This window comes from Oncorhynchus masou, chromosome 5 (assembly GCF_036934945.1).
Source record: "Oncorhynchus masou masou isolate Uvic2021 chromosome 5, UVic_Omas_1.1, whole genome shotgun sequence".
Classification (NCBI taxonomy): domain Eukaryota; kingdom Metazoa; phylum Chordata; class Actinopteri; order Salmoniformes; family Salmonidae; genus Oncorhynchus; species Oncorhynchus masou.
The window spans coordinates 42083838-42102978 of NC_088216.1; the positions used below are offsets into that span (position 1 = coordinate 42083838).

The window sequence follows — 19141 nt, forward strand, 5'->3', positions numbered from 1 at the left end:
AGTGGACAGACTGAAGCTCCTCCAGAGTTGCCTTTCTGCTCCGGATACACTGGAGGAGCGCACACACACACACACACCATGCCATTTAGAATTAATCAACGCGCACCACACACACACACACACACACACACACACACACACACACACACACACACACACACACACACACACACACACACACACACACACACACACACACACACACACACACACACACACACACACACACAGGCGCATACAGGCAGGCGCTTACACACATTGGTCCACATGCATACACTCGCAAACGCCTTCGCGAATGCACATATAGGTACACACACAGGCATCCCTTGGAAAAGAGGTCTTCTGACCTCAATGGGACGGTTTAAAGTGACAAGCAAAACACAAAGTTTGATCTTGGAAACCTGGGCCTTAGCAAGGGGGGTGCAGTGCTGGGGTGTAACCCTAGGTGGCAGCAGTGTTCATAACAGGAGTTTCAACCAACATATTTAGTTCTGTGGTGTTGTGTAGAAAGGGATAGGGAGATACCTAGCCAGTTTTACAACTGAATGCATTTAACTGAAATGTGTCTTCCGCATTTAACCCAAACCCTCTGACTCTGAATATTGTAGTGCTTTACATTGTACCTACCTCACACTGGTTCCTGAGGCCTCTCTCCTGAAGTCTGGACCAGATGCTTTGGATTCTTCCAGCATGCTCGGGGTGTCGGCTGTTGTCGCCACAGGTGCACTGGTGCTTCAGCATCTGAGAGTCATACACCAGACCTACACACACACCGACACACACTGTAGTTTAGAAACCATATAAAATAGGTAGAAAGCCAGCCAGACAGATAGATAGTAGACGGCACCACAGAGATCCTAATAAATTAAGTGCTAATAATTCTATGGATGGGACCTACAGCACCTTCTGAATATACAGTATGTTGTACACGAGATACAACAAGATACAACAAGCACTGTGTATCGTACAGCACTCCCCAAGTGTCTCTCACCAGTGGTGAAGCGTAGCTTGGAGGTGGTCTCCAGACCAGGGCCGGCCAGAGACTGTGGAGTGTCCGTGGGCCGTGGAGGAGGGGGTAGAGAGGTGGAGGCGGGGGAGGACTGGGCGCGACCAAGGGGGCGGTGGGCAGGGCCCAGAACCACGGGCACACCTAGGGGGTCCAGGTGGGTCGCTTGTCTACGCCTGTCTGTCAGGACCTGGAGGTGCCTGGGCTGCTCCCAACGAAATGACTGGAGGGAGGGGGGATAGATAAAAAGATAGAAAGGGAGGGAGAGCGGGAGGGGGAAAAAAGTAGGTGAAAAGTTAAAAAACAAACATTTAAAGGCTAAATGTTTGTTTACTTGTTTACCCAGAAGGTTATTAGGAGTTACTTTAGCAACAACATAAAATAGCCCAACTACAGCACCTTGTAAAAGCCATGACTAAGGGATGACTAACAGAGTGAGCCGTAATGCCATGGCACCCTCTATTGGAGAGCCAGAAAGGTGGCCTGAACTGAAGCTACAAATCAAAACGAATTTTATTGGTCACATACACATATTTAGCAGATGTTATTGCGGGTGTAGCGAAAGGTTTGTGTTCCTAGCTCCAACAGTGCAGTAATATCTAACAATTCACAACAATACACACAAGAAGAAGTAAAAGAATGGATTTAAGAAATATATAAATTAGGACGAGCAATGTCTTTGACTAAAAAGACAGTAGAATAGAATACAGTACATACATATAAAATTAGTAAAGCAGTATGTAAACATTATTTAAACATAATTAAAGTGACTTCTGTTCCATTCTCAAAATGAACAGTGATTCCATGCCTATGTACACTGTATATAGGACAGCAGCCTCTAAGGTGCAGAATTGAGTAACCGGGTGGTAGCTGGCTAGTGACGGCTATTTAACAGTCTGATGGCCTTGAAATAAAAGCCTTTTTTTCAGTTTCTCGGTCCCAGCTTTGATGCACAAGTAATGACCTCGCCGTCTGGATGATAGCGGGGTGAACAGGCCGTGGCTCAGGTGGTTGATGTCCTTGATGATCTTTTTGGCCTTCCTGTGACATCGGATGTTGTAGGTGTCCTGGAGGGCAGGTAGTGTGCACCCGGTGATGCATTGGGCAGAGCGCACCGCCATCTGGAGAGCCCTGCGGTTGCGGGCGGTGCGGTTGCCGTACCAGGCGGTGATTCAGCCCGACAGGATACTTTCAATTGTGCATCTGTAAAAGTTTGTGAGGATCTTCGGGGCCAAGCCGAATTTCTTCAGCCTCCTGAGGTTGAAGAGGCACTGTTGTGCCTTCCTCACTACACTGTCTGTGTGGGTGAACCATTTCAGTTTGTCAGTGATGTGTACACCGAAAAACTTGAAGCTTTTCACCTTCTCCACTGCTGTTCTATCGATGTGGATAGGGGGCTGCTCCCTCTGCTGTTTCCTGAAGTCCACGATCAGCTCCTTCGTTTTGTTGACGTTGAGGGAGAGGTTATTTTCCTGGCATCACTCCCCAGGGCCCTCACCTCCTCCCTGTAAGCTGTCTCGTCATTGTTGGTAATTAGGCCTACTACTGTTGTGTTGTCTGCAAACTTGATGATTGAGTTGGAGACGTGCGTGGCCACGCAGTCATGGGTGAACAGGGAGTACAGGAAGGAGCTGAGCAAGAACCCTTGTGGGGCCCCTGTGTTGAGGATAAGCAAAAATGGAGGTGTTCTTTCCAACCTTCACCACCTGGGGGCCCGTCAGTAAGTCCAGGACCCAGTTGCACAGGGCGGGGTTCAGACCCAGGGCACCAAGCTTAATGATGAGCTTGGAAGGTGCTATGGTGTTGAAGGCTGAGCTGTAGTCAATGAACAGCATTCTTACATAGGTATTCCTCTTGTCCAGATGGGATAGGGCAGTGTGCAGTGCGATGGCGATTGCATCAATTGCGGTTCTATTGGGGCGGTATGCAAATTGAAGTGGGTCTTTGGTGTCAGGTAAGGTCGAGGTGATTTGATCCTTAACTAGCCTCTCAAAGCACTTCATGATGACAGAAGTGAGTGCTATGGGGTGATAGTCATTTAGTTCAGTTACCTTTGCTTTCTTGGGTACAGGAACAATGGTGGACATCTTCAAGCAAGTGGGGCCAGCAGACTGGGATAGAGAGAGACTGAATATGTCAGTAAACACTCCAGCCAGCTGGTCTGCACATGCATGACTAAAAGTATCTGGACACCTGATCCTCAAACATCTCATTCCAAAATGATGGGCATTAATATGCGGTTGGTCCACCCCTTTGCTGCTATAACAGCCTCCACTGATCTGAGAAGGCTTTCCACTAGATGTTGGAACATTATCGCGGGGATTTGCGACCATTCAGCCACAAGAGCATTAGTGAGGTTGGGCACTGATGTTGGGCGATTAGGCCTGGCTCGAAGTCGGCGTTAAAATCCATCCCAAACGTGCTCAATGGGGTTGAAGTCAGGGCTCTGCGCAGGCCAGTCAAGTTTTTCCACACCGATCTCGATAAACCACTTCGGTATGGAACTCGCTTTGTGCACAGGGGCATTGTCATGCTGAAACAGAAAGGGCCTTCCCCAAAATGTTGCCACAAAGTTGAAAAAATAGTCTAGAATGTGATTGTATGCTGTAGCGTAAAAATGTCCCTTCACTGGAATTAAGGGGCCTAGCCCGAACCATGAAAAACAGCCCCAGATCATTATTCGTCCTCCACCAAACCTTACAGTTGGCACTATGCATTGAGGCGTGAATTATCACTCCAGAGAACGCGTTTCCACTGCTCCAGAGTCCAATGGCAGCAAGCTTTACACAGCTCCAGTCAACGCTTGGCATTGTGCGTGGTGATCTTAGGCTTGTGTGCGGCTACACGGCCATGGAAACCCATTTCATGGAGCTCCCGATGAACAGTTCTTGTGCTGATGTTGCTTCCAGAGGTAGTTTGGAACTCCGTAGTAAGTTTTGCAACCCTGTTAATAATGTCATGGTAATAAGTGTACACACTCCCTTACCCACCAAGGTCAAAAGAGGTTGGCTGGTATTGCAAATGAGGACAGATGATTTTAACGCACTACACGCTTTCACCACTCGGCGGTCCCGTTCTGTAAGCTTGTGTGGCCTACCACTTCGTGGCTGAGCCATTGTTGCTCCTAGACGTTTCCACTTCACAATAACAGCACTTACATTTGACTGGGGCAGCTCTAGCAGAAATTTGACGAAATTACTTGTTGGAAAGGTAACATCCAGTCCCATGTTGAAAGTCACTGAGCTCTTCAAGTAAGGCCATTCTACTGCCAATGTTTGTCTATGGAGATTGCATGGCTGTGTGCTTGATTTTGTACACCTGTTTGTAACGGGTGTGGCTGAAATAGCCAAATCCACTTCTGTATATAGTGTATATTTGAGAGTGGGACTACTATAATAATTGTGTTTATGTATGACCTATAGGTCTCTTTGTGTGTGTTTATATGTGTGTGTATATCTGTGTTTGTGTGTGTGTGTGCGCACCTGCGTGCATATGTTTGTGTCTGTGTACCTGATTCATCAGAGGTGTGTGTTCCATGGTGTGATCTCCTAGGTAATCGCCTGAGGAGGTGGACTCTGTGTCCCACATTGACTCAGTGCTACTGGTCCCACTCTGTCTCCTCCTCTGGTAGCCGTCGCCAGGCCTGGTCTCCGCCGGGTCCATGTCCTTCGAGGGGATCTGTGTGACACGAGGCTTCTCACTGGACTTGGTCATGAGCTGATGAGGGAGAGACACAGACACACTCTTAAAGTCAAAGGTCATGCATCAGTCTTCTCTCTTCTTTTTGTGTTGGTGAGCACTATTATGCGGTATCTAGATGTAATTTTTATTGTGCTGTGTGTGTGTGTGTGTGTGTGTGTGTGTGTGTGTTTAAGTCCACACAAGAATAGTAGACAAACAAAAATTTGACCAACTGGGGACATTTGTTCATCCCATCGAGGTCAAATGCTACTTATAGGGGGTTTAGGGTTAAGGTTAGAATTAGTTTTCAGGTCAGAATTACGGAAAGAGTAAGAGTTAGATTTAGGTTTAGGGTTAGGAGCTAGGGTTAGGTTTAGGGTTAAGGTTAGGTTTTTGGGTTATGGTTGGGGTTGGGGTTAAGGTTAGGGTAAGAGTATAGGTTAGGGTTAGGTTTAGGGTTAGGGAAAATAGGATTTTGAATGGGACTGAATTGCTTGTCCCCACAAGGTTAGCTGTACAAGAAAGGAAAGAGGAAAGGGGGATACCTAGTCAGTTGTAGGGTTAACCCTAACCCTAACCCAACCCCCCTGAATCAGACTGGTGGTGTGTTCTCTCACCTTGCCCAGGTGTGTGTTCTGTTTGAGTCTCTCCAGCAGCAGTGCGTTGTGGTACTGCTGCATTAACTGGTGCTGGTGGTGGTGAGAGTGCAGGGGGGGCTCAGAGCGGGTCCGACCCAGGGGTCTGTGGGGGCCCAGGGGAGCCAGGCATTCCAGTCTGGAGGAGGGGTACTGGAGAGGGCCAGGGCTCAGGCCTCGCACTGAAGGAGAGAGAGGTGGGGAGAAGGGGGGGGAGGGAGAAAGAGGCGAGGGGAGGGAGAGGAAGCAAGGAGGGTGAACATGGAGAGCGATAGGGAGGGGGAAGAAAGAAAGGGTTGAGAGAAATAGAGAGGTCAGGATCATCATGTTTGACCAAAAACGTTTTGAAAACAACCAGAGGAAGAAGACAGTGTGGTGGTATGTTCTGATTGGCTAGGTCTGTGTAGTCACTCCCAGATCAACCAGATCAATTATAGATTAGGGAAAGTTCCTAGATCAGTAGGATAAGTGGCATTCAGTCAAACGATCGATAGAGGGCAGTGTCGCTCCGAGTGTGTTTCTCTTCATGTGCAGCCGTCCTGAGGGCTCCAGGGTGACTGCAGGTGTGGCGTGTGTGTTTGTGTGAGTATGCATACATATCTACACTGAGTGTATAAAACATTAGGAACTACTAATATTGAGTTGTACCCCTTGTTGCCCTCAGAACAGCCTTAATTCGTCTTGGGCAGGGACTCTACAAGGTGTCGAAAGCGATCCACAGGGATGCGGGCCCATGTTGACACTAATGCTCCACACAGTCATGTCAGCTAGATGTCCTTTGGGTGGTGGACCGTTCTTGATACACATGAGAAACTGTTGAGTGTGCGTTGTAGTTCTTGACACACTCAAACCGGTGCGCCTGGCACCTACTACCAGACCCCATTCAAAGGCACTTAAATCTTTTGTCTTGCCCATTCAAATTGTGAATGGCACACATACACAATCCCTGTCTCAATTGTCTGAAGCATTAAAAATCCTTCTTTAACCTGTCCCCTCCCCTTCATCTACACTGAATGAAGTGCATTTAAGTGACATAGCTTTCACCTGGATTCACCGCATTCACCCGATCAGTCTATGTCATGGAAAGAGAACCTAATGTTTTGTACACTCAGTGTACAGTATATGTACCCTATGAGTGGGAGTGATTGTGTGTGTGTGTGTGTGTGTGTGTGTGTGTGTGTGTGTGTGTGTGTGTGTGTGTGTGTGTGTGTGTGTGCGTGCGCGCGCGTGCATATCTGTATGTGTTTCTCACCAGTGACTAGCTGTGTGTGCAGCAGCACTGAGGGCTCCAGGATGAGCATGGGCTGGAGGCGTTGGTGAGCCAGCTGGGCAGCACTGAGGCCCTCCATGGGCAGGTAGACCTGGGGCAGTACCCTGGCCACCCTCTGGTGGCTACTCGACTCCCTGTCACCCTGGGTGGGCAGCCTGGCGCTGTTGGTGGGCAGGGCGGTGGAGCAGGGCAAGGAGAAGTGGGCCAGTGTGCCATCCTGGAGCAGCAACCTTTGAGCCTGATGGAGGGAGGGAGGGGACACAATAGGTCACACACACTGTAAAACATAACTGCTAAACCCGCCTGCCTTCATGTACATATCTATAATAGCTTGCACCCCTGCACATTGATCTGGTACTGGTACTCCCTGTATAGAGCTCCATTCTTGTGTGTTTTATCCCTCGTGTTACTATATTTATTTGTATTATCATGTTTTAGCTCTGCACGGTAAAGTCTACACCCATTGCATTCGGCTCATGTGTCAAATACAATTTCATTTGATTCAATTGAAATAAGTTGGTGTTGACTCAAACAACTATAGTCATTGGAACTTGATTCAGTTAAGTAGTATGTCCTCAATGACTAACTGCCTGGGTATCAAACTTCAGTCCTCCGTGATTCAATGTCTGTTTGAAACTTTCATTACTGTACAGCAAATTGGCCAGTGTTAATTAATGTTGATTTTTCACTGTAAGCGTTTAATTAACACTCATTGGTGCAAAATAACCCTAGTGTTACTACTACAGTTGAACCAAAACCACGGCTATCATTATCCTATTTCCCAGCATGCTCTATTGCAGGTTGATTTTTTAGAATGGTTTGTTTCAATATCTATGTTTTTGCCTGTACATTGATAAATTAATCTTATGCTACTTAAATATAAATTACATACATTTTCTAAACTTATCCAATATGTTACTTGGACATATTGCATTTGTTACTGAAATGGTTGTTCCAGTTAAGTTGTTTAAGGTAGTTTCATATCATAGTTTTCCCAACCCTTGTAGTTATTCTGAATGTAGATTGCGGTTAGGGCCGGCACAATTACCGTATAACTGTGTAACCTTTGAAAACTGTAATACAAATAAATTAACAGTCATAACCCGGCCTTCGTGTGGTTGAGTCCGTTTCCGCGGTAACATGGACTCTTAAAAACGTGCTGAAACTTTGTTGCTCCTTGCTGAAACAAGCAATGTGTTTTTGCAAAAGACACTCCCTGCAGCAGCACACATAGAAATAGAATGAATATAACGTACTTGGAACCTCTAACCCTGTCAATTTCACTGGTAAACTCATGGGTACAATCGCAATGGTTGCCTGGTATTGTGATGCAATCATTTCCTTGGTAATGTAGAATGGTCATTCAAATTATGTTAACTGATGTGGCTCATGCAATGGAATGTGGCTCAATCAACACTTCCTGTGTCACGCCCTGACCTTAGAGATCTTTTTTATGTCTCTATTTTGGTTTGGTCAGGGCACGAGTTGGGGTGGGCATTCGATGTTTTGTGTTCTATGTTTTCTATTTCTTTGTGTTTGGCCGGGTATGGTTCTCAATCATTGACAGCTGTCTATAGTTGTCTCTGATTGGGAACCATACTTAGGTACCCTTTTCCCCCACCTGTGGGTGTGGAAAGTTATCTTTGTTTGTAGCATTATAGCACTTAGGCTTCACGGTGGTTTTTGATTGGTTATTGTTTTTGTCAGCGTCATCCGAAATAAAGGAATATGTACGCTCACCACGCTTTGGTCCTTTTCATTCAACGATTGTGACATCCTGCTTTGCTTCTATGGGTACACTCGCAATAGCCACCAGTCCACCCATTATGCCATCATAGACTTGAAATGGGGACGCCCGTTCTATTAATTCTATTTCTATGGCAGCACATGCAGTCAGGTGCGGAGGAGAGGTGAAAATGTGTCTTCAAATTTTTTAAACATTTTGTTTTTGATATTCAAACATTTATTATAGTGACCAGGGTCATTTGGCTGGCCAATAACCATCATCCAAAATTCCATGACTGTAACAGCTCTAGTTGCAGGTCATTCCAAAGGTTGAATATCCCTACTCTGGCTGGATTCCAATTGGAATTAAACATCACTTTGCAAGCCAGCATAATGGTATACAGGCCTGTTGTGGCCTGTATACAATGAGTATCAGGACAAAAAACTAGGCCCTTGAAATAAGGCCTTATGAAATACTGTACGTTTTGTATTGTGTTAAAGAATGTAATTTGAATGTTAACATATTCACATTGGATCTCACTTGGTGAACTCCACAGGACTGAAAATGGATGAATGCAACAACCACTCTACAAATCACTCGAAAGGCAAGGCACTATGGGAAATATGCAAATAAGTCTTTACACTAGGCAGTGTGTTAATTTAACACTGTTCCAGTGTCTATACAGGTCCACACTTTTAGTGTTGATTTAACACTGAAGAATTTGCTGTGTGTAGTATAAGTGTAAGCAGAAAAATGTCAGATTGCTGAAATCTGAGTGATGAAAAATCATTTTACAACATGTTCTTTGGAAACTGAAAAGGGCATGTCATTTGAACATTAATCCAATGTGAATGTGTAATGTGTCATGGTACAGTACAGTCGGGTGGCCAAATGTTTTAAACTGGCCTATTGCAGAGAGAGAGGGAGAGAGAGAGAATCTGAGAACAGGAACAAACAGACAAACAAACTGTACTGCCATGTTATTCGATCAGCCCTTATTCAATTAAAACATTCCCAAATGTGCTCTTTATTTGAAATGTACAGTCTTCAAGGATATGACATATCTTTGATGCCCATTACATACAGTGGGGAGAACAAGTATTTGATACACTGCCGATTTTGCAGGTTTTCCTACTTACAAAGCATGTAGAGGTCTGTAATTTTTATCATAGGTACACTTCAACTGTGAGAGACGGAATCTAAAACTAAAATCACATTGTATGATTTTTAAGTAATTCATTTGCATTTTATTGCATGACATAAGTATTTGATACATCAGAAAAGCAGAACTTAAATATTTGGCACAGAAACCTTTGTTTGCAATTACAGAGATCATACATTTCCTGTAGTTCTTGACCAGGTTTGCAAACACTGCAGCAGGGATTTTGGCCCCCTCCTCCATACAGACCTTCAGGTTTCGGGGCTGTCGCTGGGCAATACGGACTTTCAGCTCCCCCCAAAAAGATTTTCTGTTGGTTTCAGGCCTGGAGACTGGCTAGGCCACTCAGGACCTTGAGATGCTTCTTACGCAGCCACTCCTTAGTTGCTCTGGCTGTGTGTTTCGGGTCATTGTCATGCTGGAAGACCCAGCCACGACCCATCTTCGATGCTCTTACTGAGGGAAGGAGGTTGTTGGCCAAGATCTCGCGATACATGGCCCCATCCATCCTCCCCTCAATGCGGTGCAGTCCTCCTGTCCCCTTTGCAGAAAAGCATCCCCAAAGAATGATGTTTCCACCTCCATGCTTCACGGTTGGGATTGTGTTCTTGGGGTTGTACTCATCCTTCTTCTTCCTCCAAACACGGCAAGTGGAGTTTAGACCAAAAAGCTCTATTTTTGTCTCATCAGACCGCATAACTTTCTCCCATTCCTCCTCTGGATCATCCAGATGGTCATTGGCAAACTTCAGACGGGCCTGGACATGCGCTGGCTTGAGCAGGGGGACCTTGCGTGCGCTGCAGGATTTTAATCCATGACGGAGTAGTGTGTTACTAATGGTTTTCTTTGAGACTGTGGTCCCAGCTCTCTTCAGGTCATTGACCAGGTCCTGCCATGTAGTTCTGGGCTGATCCCTCACCTTCCTCATGATCATTGATGCCCCACGAAGGGAGATCTTGCACGGAGCCCTGGACCGAGGATGATTTGACCGTCATCTTGAACTTCTTCCATTTTCTAATAATTGCACCAACAGTTGTTGCCTTCTCACCAAGCTGCTTGCCTATTGTCCTGTAGCCCACCCCAGCCTTGTGCAGATCTACAATTTTATCCCTGATGTTATTACACAGCTCTCTGGGTTTGGCCATTGTGGAGTGGTTGGAGTCTGTTTGATTGAGTGTGTGGACAGGTGTCTTTTATACAGGTAACGAGTTCCAACAGATGCAGTTAATACAGGTAATGAGTGGAGAACAGGAGGGCTTCTTAAAGAAAAACTAACAGGTCTGTGAGAGCTGGAATTCTTACTAGTTGGTAGGTGATCAAATACTTATGTCATGCAATAAAATGCAAATTAATTACTTAAAAATCATAGAATGTGATTTTCTAGATTTTTGTTTTAGATTCCGTCTCTCACAGTTGAAGTGTACCTATGATACAAATTACAGACCTCTACATGCTTTGTAAGTAGGAAAACCTGCAAAATCATCAGTGCATCAAATACTTCTCCCCACTGTATCTGTTGTAGTAAAGGAATACAATTCCACGGGAGGAAACATGTTGAACGCCATTTCCAGCTGATAAAGTTATTTTAAACCTGAACACACACACCTCACTAAACTTCGTTGGAATCCATAACCAATTCTGGCCCTGACACTCATGTTGTTCTTATACTGAGATGCTGAAGCAACTGTGATACTGTATCTAGTGTGTGTTCTAATATGGTAGTGAATGTGACATCGTGTGACATTGTGTGTGGTGGTACGAAATGGCTCAATCAGGTATGGAAGTGTTAATTCTGTTGATGCTTGTTGGATAGATGGGGAGTTGAGCAGAACAGGCACATACTATACTGCAGAGGTAGGCAACTGGATTCATTCGCGGGCCAATTGTTGTTGGAGCGGATGGTCGTGCGGCCGGAACATAATTATAATAATTTGTACACTGCAAATTGACCACAACTAAGGCCAAAAATAAATTGTATTTGAAAATAACAATTATTTCATATCTTGATTACATCGAGATACGATCACTTATGTCTCGTTTTTTATTCATGGGAATACTTTGGAACAGATTCCATGAATTAAAATCAGTTTTAGCTTCTTTAAAAAAAATTACAATAACATATTGTATACATAAACTGGGTCACACTTAACATTAGTGTGATCATTTTTACTGTGAAATTATTCTTATAGTTACCAGTATTGTAATTACTCATTGTTACAATATACTTATATTGTACTTGGGAGTACAGTGGGGTTGGAGGAGAGAGGTGCGAAGGGTGGCGGGGGGTTGAGTGGGGCTCACCTCGTGGGCCAGTCCGGTAGTAAGTGGGCTATCCGAGAGGAGGCTGTCATTGGGCGAGCTGCACCCCGACACTGGAGTGCTACTGCTGCTGGGGGAATAGTCTGCAGGATGGAAAGGAGGGATAGCCAATCAGCTAAAGAGATACTGACATATAGGATAACAGATGTGTGTGTGTGTGTTAGTGGCGGTACACAAACACTAGTCCGCCCAGCACTAATACACCTGATTCAACTAATCACCTCATCAACAAGACCCTGGCCATATTCATTTGGCACCAAAGGGATGTAAACTCACTGAAATTGTCCAATAGGAAATGCTTGTTTACATTTACCTGAAATTGTCCAATAGGCAATGCTTGTTTACATTTACCGCTGAGAAAAAATATATATTCTACTTTGTGCCCTAATGAATACGACCCAGGAATGTTAGTGTTAGGCTGAGGCCAAAGTGCTCAGACACTGTGGCTTCAGCACCAGGAAGAGATAGAGGTTGGTTTGATAGACGGTGTATACAACGATGCAGGAAGGACGACGTTACCCTGAGTGTCCGGAGTTCTGTGCTTGACAGTAGGGGGAGCACTGGTTTTGCGTTGGAGAGGGTTCTGTCTGGAGTTGATGTGCTTCTTCAGTTTACTCTTCACCTTCAGGATGGGCTCCGAGGCTGAACACACACACACACACACACACACACACGAGCAAACATGCGCAGACGCACACAAACACGCATTAATTAACGCACACACACGTACATGCAAATACACACACACACACACACACACACACACACACACACACACACACACACACACACACACACACACACACACACAAAAGTAGATTGTGCCGAATATCTGAATTCCTCCTTCGCCATTCCATAACCGACCCTAACAGTATTAAACTAAAAATGGCTACAAATCCATAATGTGCTATGTCAGCATAAAGCAATACCATTTTACATAACAAAACCTAAAAGCTCTTCCACACCCCAGCTGAACAAATAACAAAAGAGTTGACAGCAGTGCCAAAAGTTTCATGTTTACTTTGGCAATGACCACAATAGGCCTAACCAAACGATCAATCAGCGAGCGGCTTAGCACAGACAAAAGACACCCATGACAGTATGGTATTGTTGTCGGATTTTAATACAGAGGCAGAGGGGTGTGTAGCCTCAAATGGCCAATGATGCTAGGGTAACACAGGTAAATAATGGCATTGCAATAGTCCTCCAGGTGACATAGTTTAGTAGGGACCACTCCTTAGTAGTACTTATGCATATAATGGAAAGAGGCCACACCTTTGCAATTGTTCAACTCTGTGACCATGGCATTGAGGACTATCTCCCCTATCCTCTCCTATCCTAGTAGTTCATTTGTGCATGGTGGAAAGTTTGGCCTCTATTCACCTCTATGTCCGCACGTCATTCACACGCCCAGTCAGTCAGACAGACATGTCTGAGATTCTTACACGTGGTTCATTTTACACATACTTTAGTTACGTAATAGCTTTTGGTCTCTCTCTCTCTCTCTCTCTCTCTCTCTCTCTCTCTCTCTCTCTCTCTCTCTCTCTCTCTCTCTCTCTCTCTCTCTCTCTCTCTCTCTCTCTCTCTCTCTCTCTCGTGTTATTTTTCCTTCCTTGTAGGCTTGGCGACTCCCACTTTGTCTCTGTCTCTGTCTCTTTCTATGTCTGTCTCTCTCTACATCAATGTTCGGTATATGTGTGTTAACATGCATCGAACCTGATAACTCACCAGACAACTACAAATGGAAGTAATGTGATATGGCTCCTTTTAAAATTAATCTGTATTGCCTTCTCAAGCGTTACCTACTCTGTGTTAAAAGGCATGTAGCACCTTCATTTGCTCTGGAATACCTGGGCCGGTATTCATAAAGTGAGTATATGAGTGCTAGGATCAGGTCCACCCCCTCTGTCCATGTATCTTATTCATGACGTACTCAAAGGCAAAACCGATCTTCGATCAGCACTCCTGTGCTCCAGTTTAGCCCGCCATTGATGGCAGACCCCCAAACCATTGTCAGGAGTCAACTGCATGACACCATAGTGAGAAAAGGAAAGGATCTTGTTCTAACTGTACTGTACAAAGTACAAATGTCTCTACAAAGAAAGTACAAGCTACATGAAAAAAATGACTCACCTGTTCTTCTGAGGGGCATGTCCTTGCGTTGGTCACATAGTGGATTTTGGACATCAGGGGTCACCATGTGAGGCTTTGGGGTCATGTCAGGATCTGGGGCCAATTCCCTAAACAGCCAGTTGAGAGTCATCCACCAAAACCATGAACAATCATTGTTAAGTGTTTGTTGTATTGCGCTGTATACATTTTGTGTATGTCCTGGTGACCTCACAACAATCATTTTGATGAAAATGGACAGTAAAATATTGTATTGTGAAATAATGCTTCACCTGCGGCACAACCATTGATAGAAGTTAATGAGTCAGTCAGCCAGGCTTATTTCACCTATCACCTACTCTAAGGAGTCACTCGGGCTTATCCAAATTGTCTTAGAGGTAAATCTTCCTTACTTCCATCTCTTATGAGGATCATTTGTGGGACAAGATTGGAAAGGTGAAAAGAACAAGATGGTACTCCCACCAAAGCCACGGGAGTCTAATAACAGTGTATTTTCACGAGTGGACACAGCTCTCTCGCGGTCACTTTCAAAAAAAAGAATTTGAATCGAATGCAAAAAAACAACAACATTTCTGTAGAAACTTTAATCAACATCTTTACTGGCTTGTCTCTCACCTGTAACCCCTGGGCGTGGTGCTGCCGAAGAGGTTGGAGGCGGTCCTCTCCAGGGCGGCCTGCTCCTTCCTCTTCAGGATTTGGCTTCTGAGTTTCTGTTTCACCAGGGGACTGGCCACAGCACCTGTCCGTCAACAGAGTCACCCAATCAGAGACAAGAACCTGGAAATGAAGCAAAGCTAGGCGCAGCATTCTAAATGGACTGAATCATAATCTATTTGGGTTAGCGTAGGGATACAAACAATATATTCCAATATACAGATTTTATCTGTATTGTATAATACCTGACAAGCCGTTTCACTCTGAGTCAAATATCTATAATCTACTGAACTGAGTACTCAAAGTGCCTACCTACGATTTCAACATGCTAGGCATTTCCCTTGTAATTACTAGTCAGATCTAACTACTATGACTTGGATAATGCAAGTTATTCAAGGACAATTTATTGAAGCTGAACTTTGAAGGGCGGGTTCTTAGGAATTTGGTGACTGACAGATAGCTAGGTCGCATTCTTTAGTAGGCACTTCCTTCCCGAAAGTAAGAGACAACAAACAACATGACATTTACAATTATTAAGTGACTTGCTTCCTTTTTCTGACTTAGGTTTCATGTGAAAATAGACTGTGACTAATCTCAAGGAACTCCCTCTGTTACAGACAACCACATTCTGAGGATCGTAGTGGGGCCTCAAAAATAAACAACCGAAAACCATGTACACAAACACCTAAACTACCTTCAAGATCGCACTGCTGTCATCATACATTGCATTTCTAAAAAAGACATTCATGGTCATCATAGTTTACATGGTACTGTAAGCGATCCTTATACATGACATACTGATAACGTTGCACTCATTTCTATTGCTTGCCATTTTTCCTCCACCCACACGGCTATGGGGCGCTGTAACTTACTCTGCTCGCTCTTATCCTTGTGCATCAGCTGCTGCAGCTCCTGTCTCTTCTCCTGCTCTTTCTCCTGCCGACTCTGCTCCCTGTCAAACTGGTACTGAAACGAGACCATTAGCATTCCCATTCATTTGGGTGCAGTGAAGACTGCATTTAGGAAGTGATATCAGACAATGGAAAGAGAAGGATTATATGGAAAGAGGGCACACCTATCTTTGCCATTGATTTCTTTTGTGGCCGCTTTGGCAGCGCAGTTGAGGACTATTTACATTTTAAAGCAGGCTATGTTGGAAGTGTGCTCTCTATCCATCTCTATGGAAGGGATGCTCACCTGGATGTGCTGTGGCAGGAGCTGCTGGGAGTACTTGGCACAGTGCTGGGCTGAGAAGGCCCCCAGGAATGGGGGGAGGTGGGGGGCCAGCATGGCTGAGTCAGGCCCGGGTCGCACCAGCCCCTGGGTACGCAGGTCCATGGGCCGCACCGGCCGGAGTGGTGACGAAGCCTCGCGAGGGATTAGCCCATCCACTATGGAGAGAGGGAGGAGGTAAAAGAAAGAGGGAGATTATTAGTGATGAAGATCCAAGGCTTTCTTTGTTAGATTGGACAATTAGACTGGAGAATGGGTAAACTAGGAATGAACCGAAGCTGAGGTGCTGCATTCTAAGCACCAGACTGAACTACCTCAATTGGTCTCCGGACTGTCCTTGCTATTGGGACAAAATCCCCCAAATAGAAAACCCTGCCATGACTCTCAAGCTCTCCCTTTCTGTCCTCTCTTTTTCTCTCTCATTCCTTTGTGTTGTTTCTTGTCACCGCCCAGTCAAGGCCCCCATGCTGATGTCCGTACCGGGCCACACTTGAAAAGGGATGACTGACCCCATGGAATAGTCTAGACTTGTGTGATGAAAACATACCAATGATGGTATGCACACACACACACACACACACCATAGCAACAACCATAACCCTATCCAACACCTGGTCTTTGTCCAAGTATTTAGATGATCCAGGGCAATGAACAAGTAGCTTAGAGCAAAACAAAACATGGGCTGATGATCAAGTGTAAGAGAGTATCTACTAGCTAGGCATAGAACGGCATGTCCAGTCCTTACAACAGGCCAGTCATCGTCGGATAACGTGAGTCAGTGTATGTAAAGTATGTGTGTTGAGAGTCTGTCCATATGTGTGTGCATTATGTACTTGACTTTAGAATAACAGTCGTGCTTCATTCACGTCAGCCTGCTCTCAGGGACTTGGCCACTGTCCCAAAATTGCATTCAGTGAAAGGAGAGGAAAGAGAGAAAGTGAAGAAAGAAAGGTTGCCACAAAATAACGAAAGAACTAAGGAAGTGAGGGGGAGAAGAGGGGATTAGAACATTTTGTGGCAAAGGCATTTGAGTCATATGCATGCATTTGTCACCTCTATCGCACTTTTACCAGAAACAAGGCTAAATTTAGCCAGAGAGTGCGAGACAATAAAACCAAACTCAGTGTCATGACCCGCAACAATCGTCCCAGAAGTCTTTCTGACTTATTTTGAGTCACGGGTCATTGAATGAACATTTAGTGGGCATCAAGGTTAACTACTTGTCGAATCATGAACCGTTCATGAACTCTTGTTCCTTATTTTAGTCAGGAATTGGCCCCAGATCCTGACATGACAACAAAGCCTCACATGGTGACCCCTGATGTCCATCATCCACTATGTGACCAACACAAGGATATGCCCCCCAGAAGCACAGGTGTGTCATTTTTGTTATGTAGTGACACGTTTGTGTGTAGTTAGTGTAGGCATATAAATAATGTAATTCAACCATACAATGTGTATAGTGCAATGATGGAAGAGAACCTGACTGTGACAAATCATAACAAATATTGCCCATGATGGTAGCTAAATTCACGGGACAAAAAGGGGCCATATTATACTCAATAAAAATATCAACACAATATGTAAAGTGTTAGTCCCATGTTTCATCAGCTGAAATAAAAGATCCCATACCTTTTCCAAACGCACAAAAAGCTTACTTCTCTAAAATGTTGTGCACAAATTTGTTGACATCCTTGTTAGTGAGCATTTCTCCTGTGCCAAGAAAATCCATCAAGCTGATAGGTGTGGCATATCAAGAAGCTGATTAAAAGGCATGATTTTCACACAGGTACACCTTGTGCTGGGGACAATGAAAGATCACTCTAAAATGTCCAGTTTTGTCACATAACACTTCACATACATACACTACCCTTAAAAAGTTTGGGGTCACTTAGAAATGTCCTTGTTTTTTAAAGAAAAGCACATTTTTTGTCCATTTAAAATAACATCAAATTGATCAGAAATATAGTGTAGACATTTTTTATGTTGTAAATGACTATTGTAGCTGGATGTTATGTACTTGAGTGAAGACCCAAAAGCGGTTTTAACAGAAAACAGAGTTCTTTAATGAAAAACAGGAATGGCATAAATCCTCTTCCAACGTTGTCAATGGAACAAAAAAGAACGTTAGTATAGTGCAGGATGCACCTGCCAGGCAGACTCCGACAGGATAGGACAAGGTGGAAGCAAACGAGACGACAGCTTGCTTCTGGCATCAAAAACACAAACAAGAATCAGACACTGAAAGTAGCAGGAACAGAGAGAGAAATAGAGACCTAATCAGAGGGGGAAGAGAGAACAGGTGGGAAAGAGTGAATGAGCTAGTTAGGGGAGATGTAGAACAGCTGAAGAATGAGAGACAGAAGGTAACCTAAAAAGACCAGCAGAGAGAGACAGAGTGAAGAGAAAGGACAGGAACAGACATAACAAGACATGACAGTACCCCCCCCCCACTCACCGAGCGCCTCCTGGCGCACTCGAGAGGAAACCTGGCGGCAACGGAGGAAATCATCGATCAGCGAACGGTCCAGCACGTCCCGAGAGGGAACCCAACTCCTCTCCTCAGGACCGTACCCCTCCCAATCCACTAGGTACTGATGACCACGGCCCCGAGGGCGCATGTCCAAAATCTTACGAACCCTGTAGATGGGTGCGCCCTCGACAAGGATGGGGGGGAGGGACGAGCGGGGCGCGAAGAACGGGCTTAACACAGGAGACATGGAAGACCGGGTGAACGCGACGAAGATAGCGGGAGAAGAAGTCGCACTGCGACAGGATTAATGACCTGAGAAATACGGAACGGACCAATGAACCGCGGGGCCAACTTGCGAGAAGCTGTCTTAAGGGGAAGGTTCTGAGTGGAGAGCCATACTCTCTGACCGCAACAATATCTAGGACTCTTGGTCCTACGCTTATTAGCGGCCCTCACAGTCTGCGCCCTATTACGGCAAAGTGCCGACCTGACCCCCTTCCAGGTGCGCTCGCAACGCTGGACAAAAGCCTGAGCGGAGGGGACGCAGGACTCGGCGAGCTGAGATGAGAACAGCGGAGGCTGGTACCCGAGGCTACTCTGAAAAGGAGATAGACCGGTAGCAGACGAGGGAAGCGAGTTGTGGGCGTACTCTGCCCAGGGGAGCTGTTCTGACCAAGACACAGGGTTACGAAAAGAAAGACTGCGTAAAATGCGACCAACAGTCTGATTGGCCCGTTCGGCTTGACCGTTAGACTGGGGATGAAAGCCGGACGAGAGACTGACGGAAGCCCCAATCAAACGGCAAAACTCCCTCCAAAATTGAGACGTGAACTGCGGGCCTCTGTCGGAAACGAC

The 19141-nt window shown here is 45.3% G+C and overlaps 1 protein-coding gene across 2 annotated transcripts in view; it reads right to left on the reverse strand.

Moving 5' to 3' along the window:
- LOC135539607 (histone deacetylase 7-like) overlaps positions 1–19141 on the reverse strand; it is a 94124-nt gene that overhangs the window by 36796 nt on the left and 38187 nt on the right. For both annotated transcript variants that reach the window (XM_064965584.1, XM_064965585.1), the window contains exons 3-14: positions 15778–15971; positions 15453–15546; positions 14542–14665; positions 13930–14036; positions 12316–12438; positions 11779–11879; positions 6575–6830; positions 5305–5504; positions 4517–4723; positions 992–1229; positions 628–761; positions 1–49 (exon numbers count right to left, since the gene is read on the reverse strand). The exon at positions 1–49 is cut by the window's left edge and continues 72 nt beyond it. In XM_064965584.1, coding sequence (XP_064821656.1) covers positions 1–49; positions 628–761; positions 992–1229; positions 4517–4723; positions 5305–5504; positions 6575–6830; positions 11779–11879; positions 12316–12438; positions 13930–14036; positions 14542–14665; positions 15453–15546; positions 15778–15918 — 1774 coding nt within the window. In that variant the 5' untranslated portion in view covers positions 15919–15971. The remainder of the gene's footprint in view (positions 50–627; positions 762–991; positions 1230–4516; positions 4724–5304; positions 5505–6574; positions 6831–11778; positions 11880–12315; positions 12439–13929; positions 14037–14541; positions 14666–15452; positions 15547–15777; positions 15972–19141) is intronic.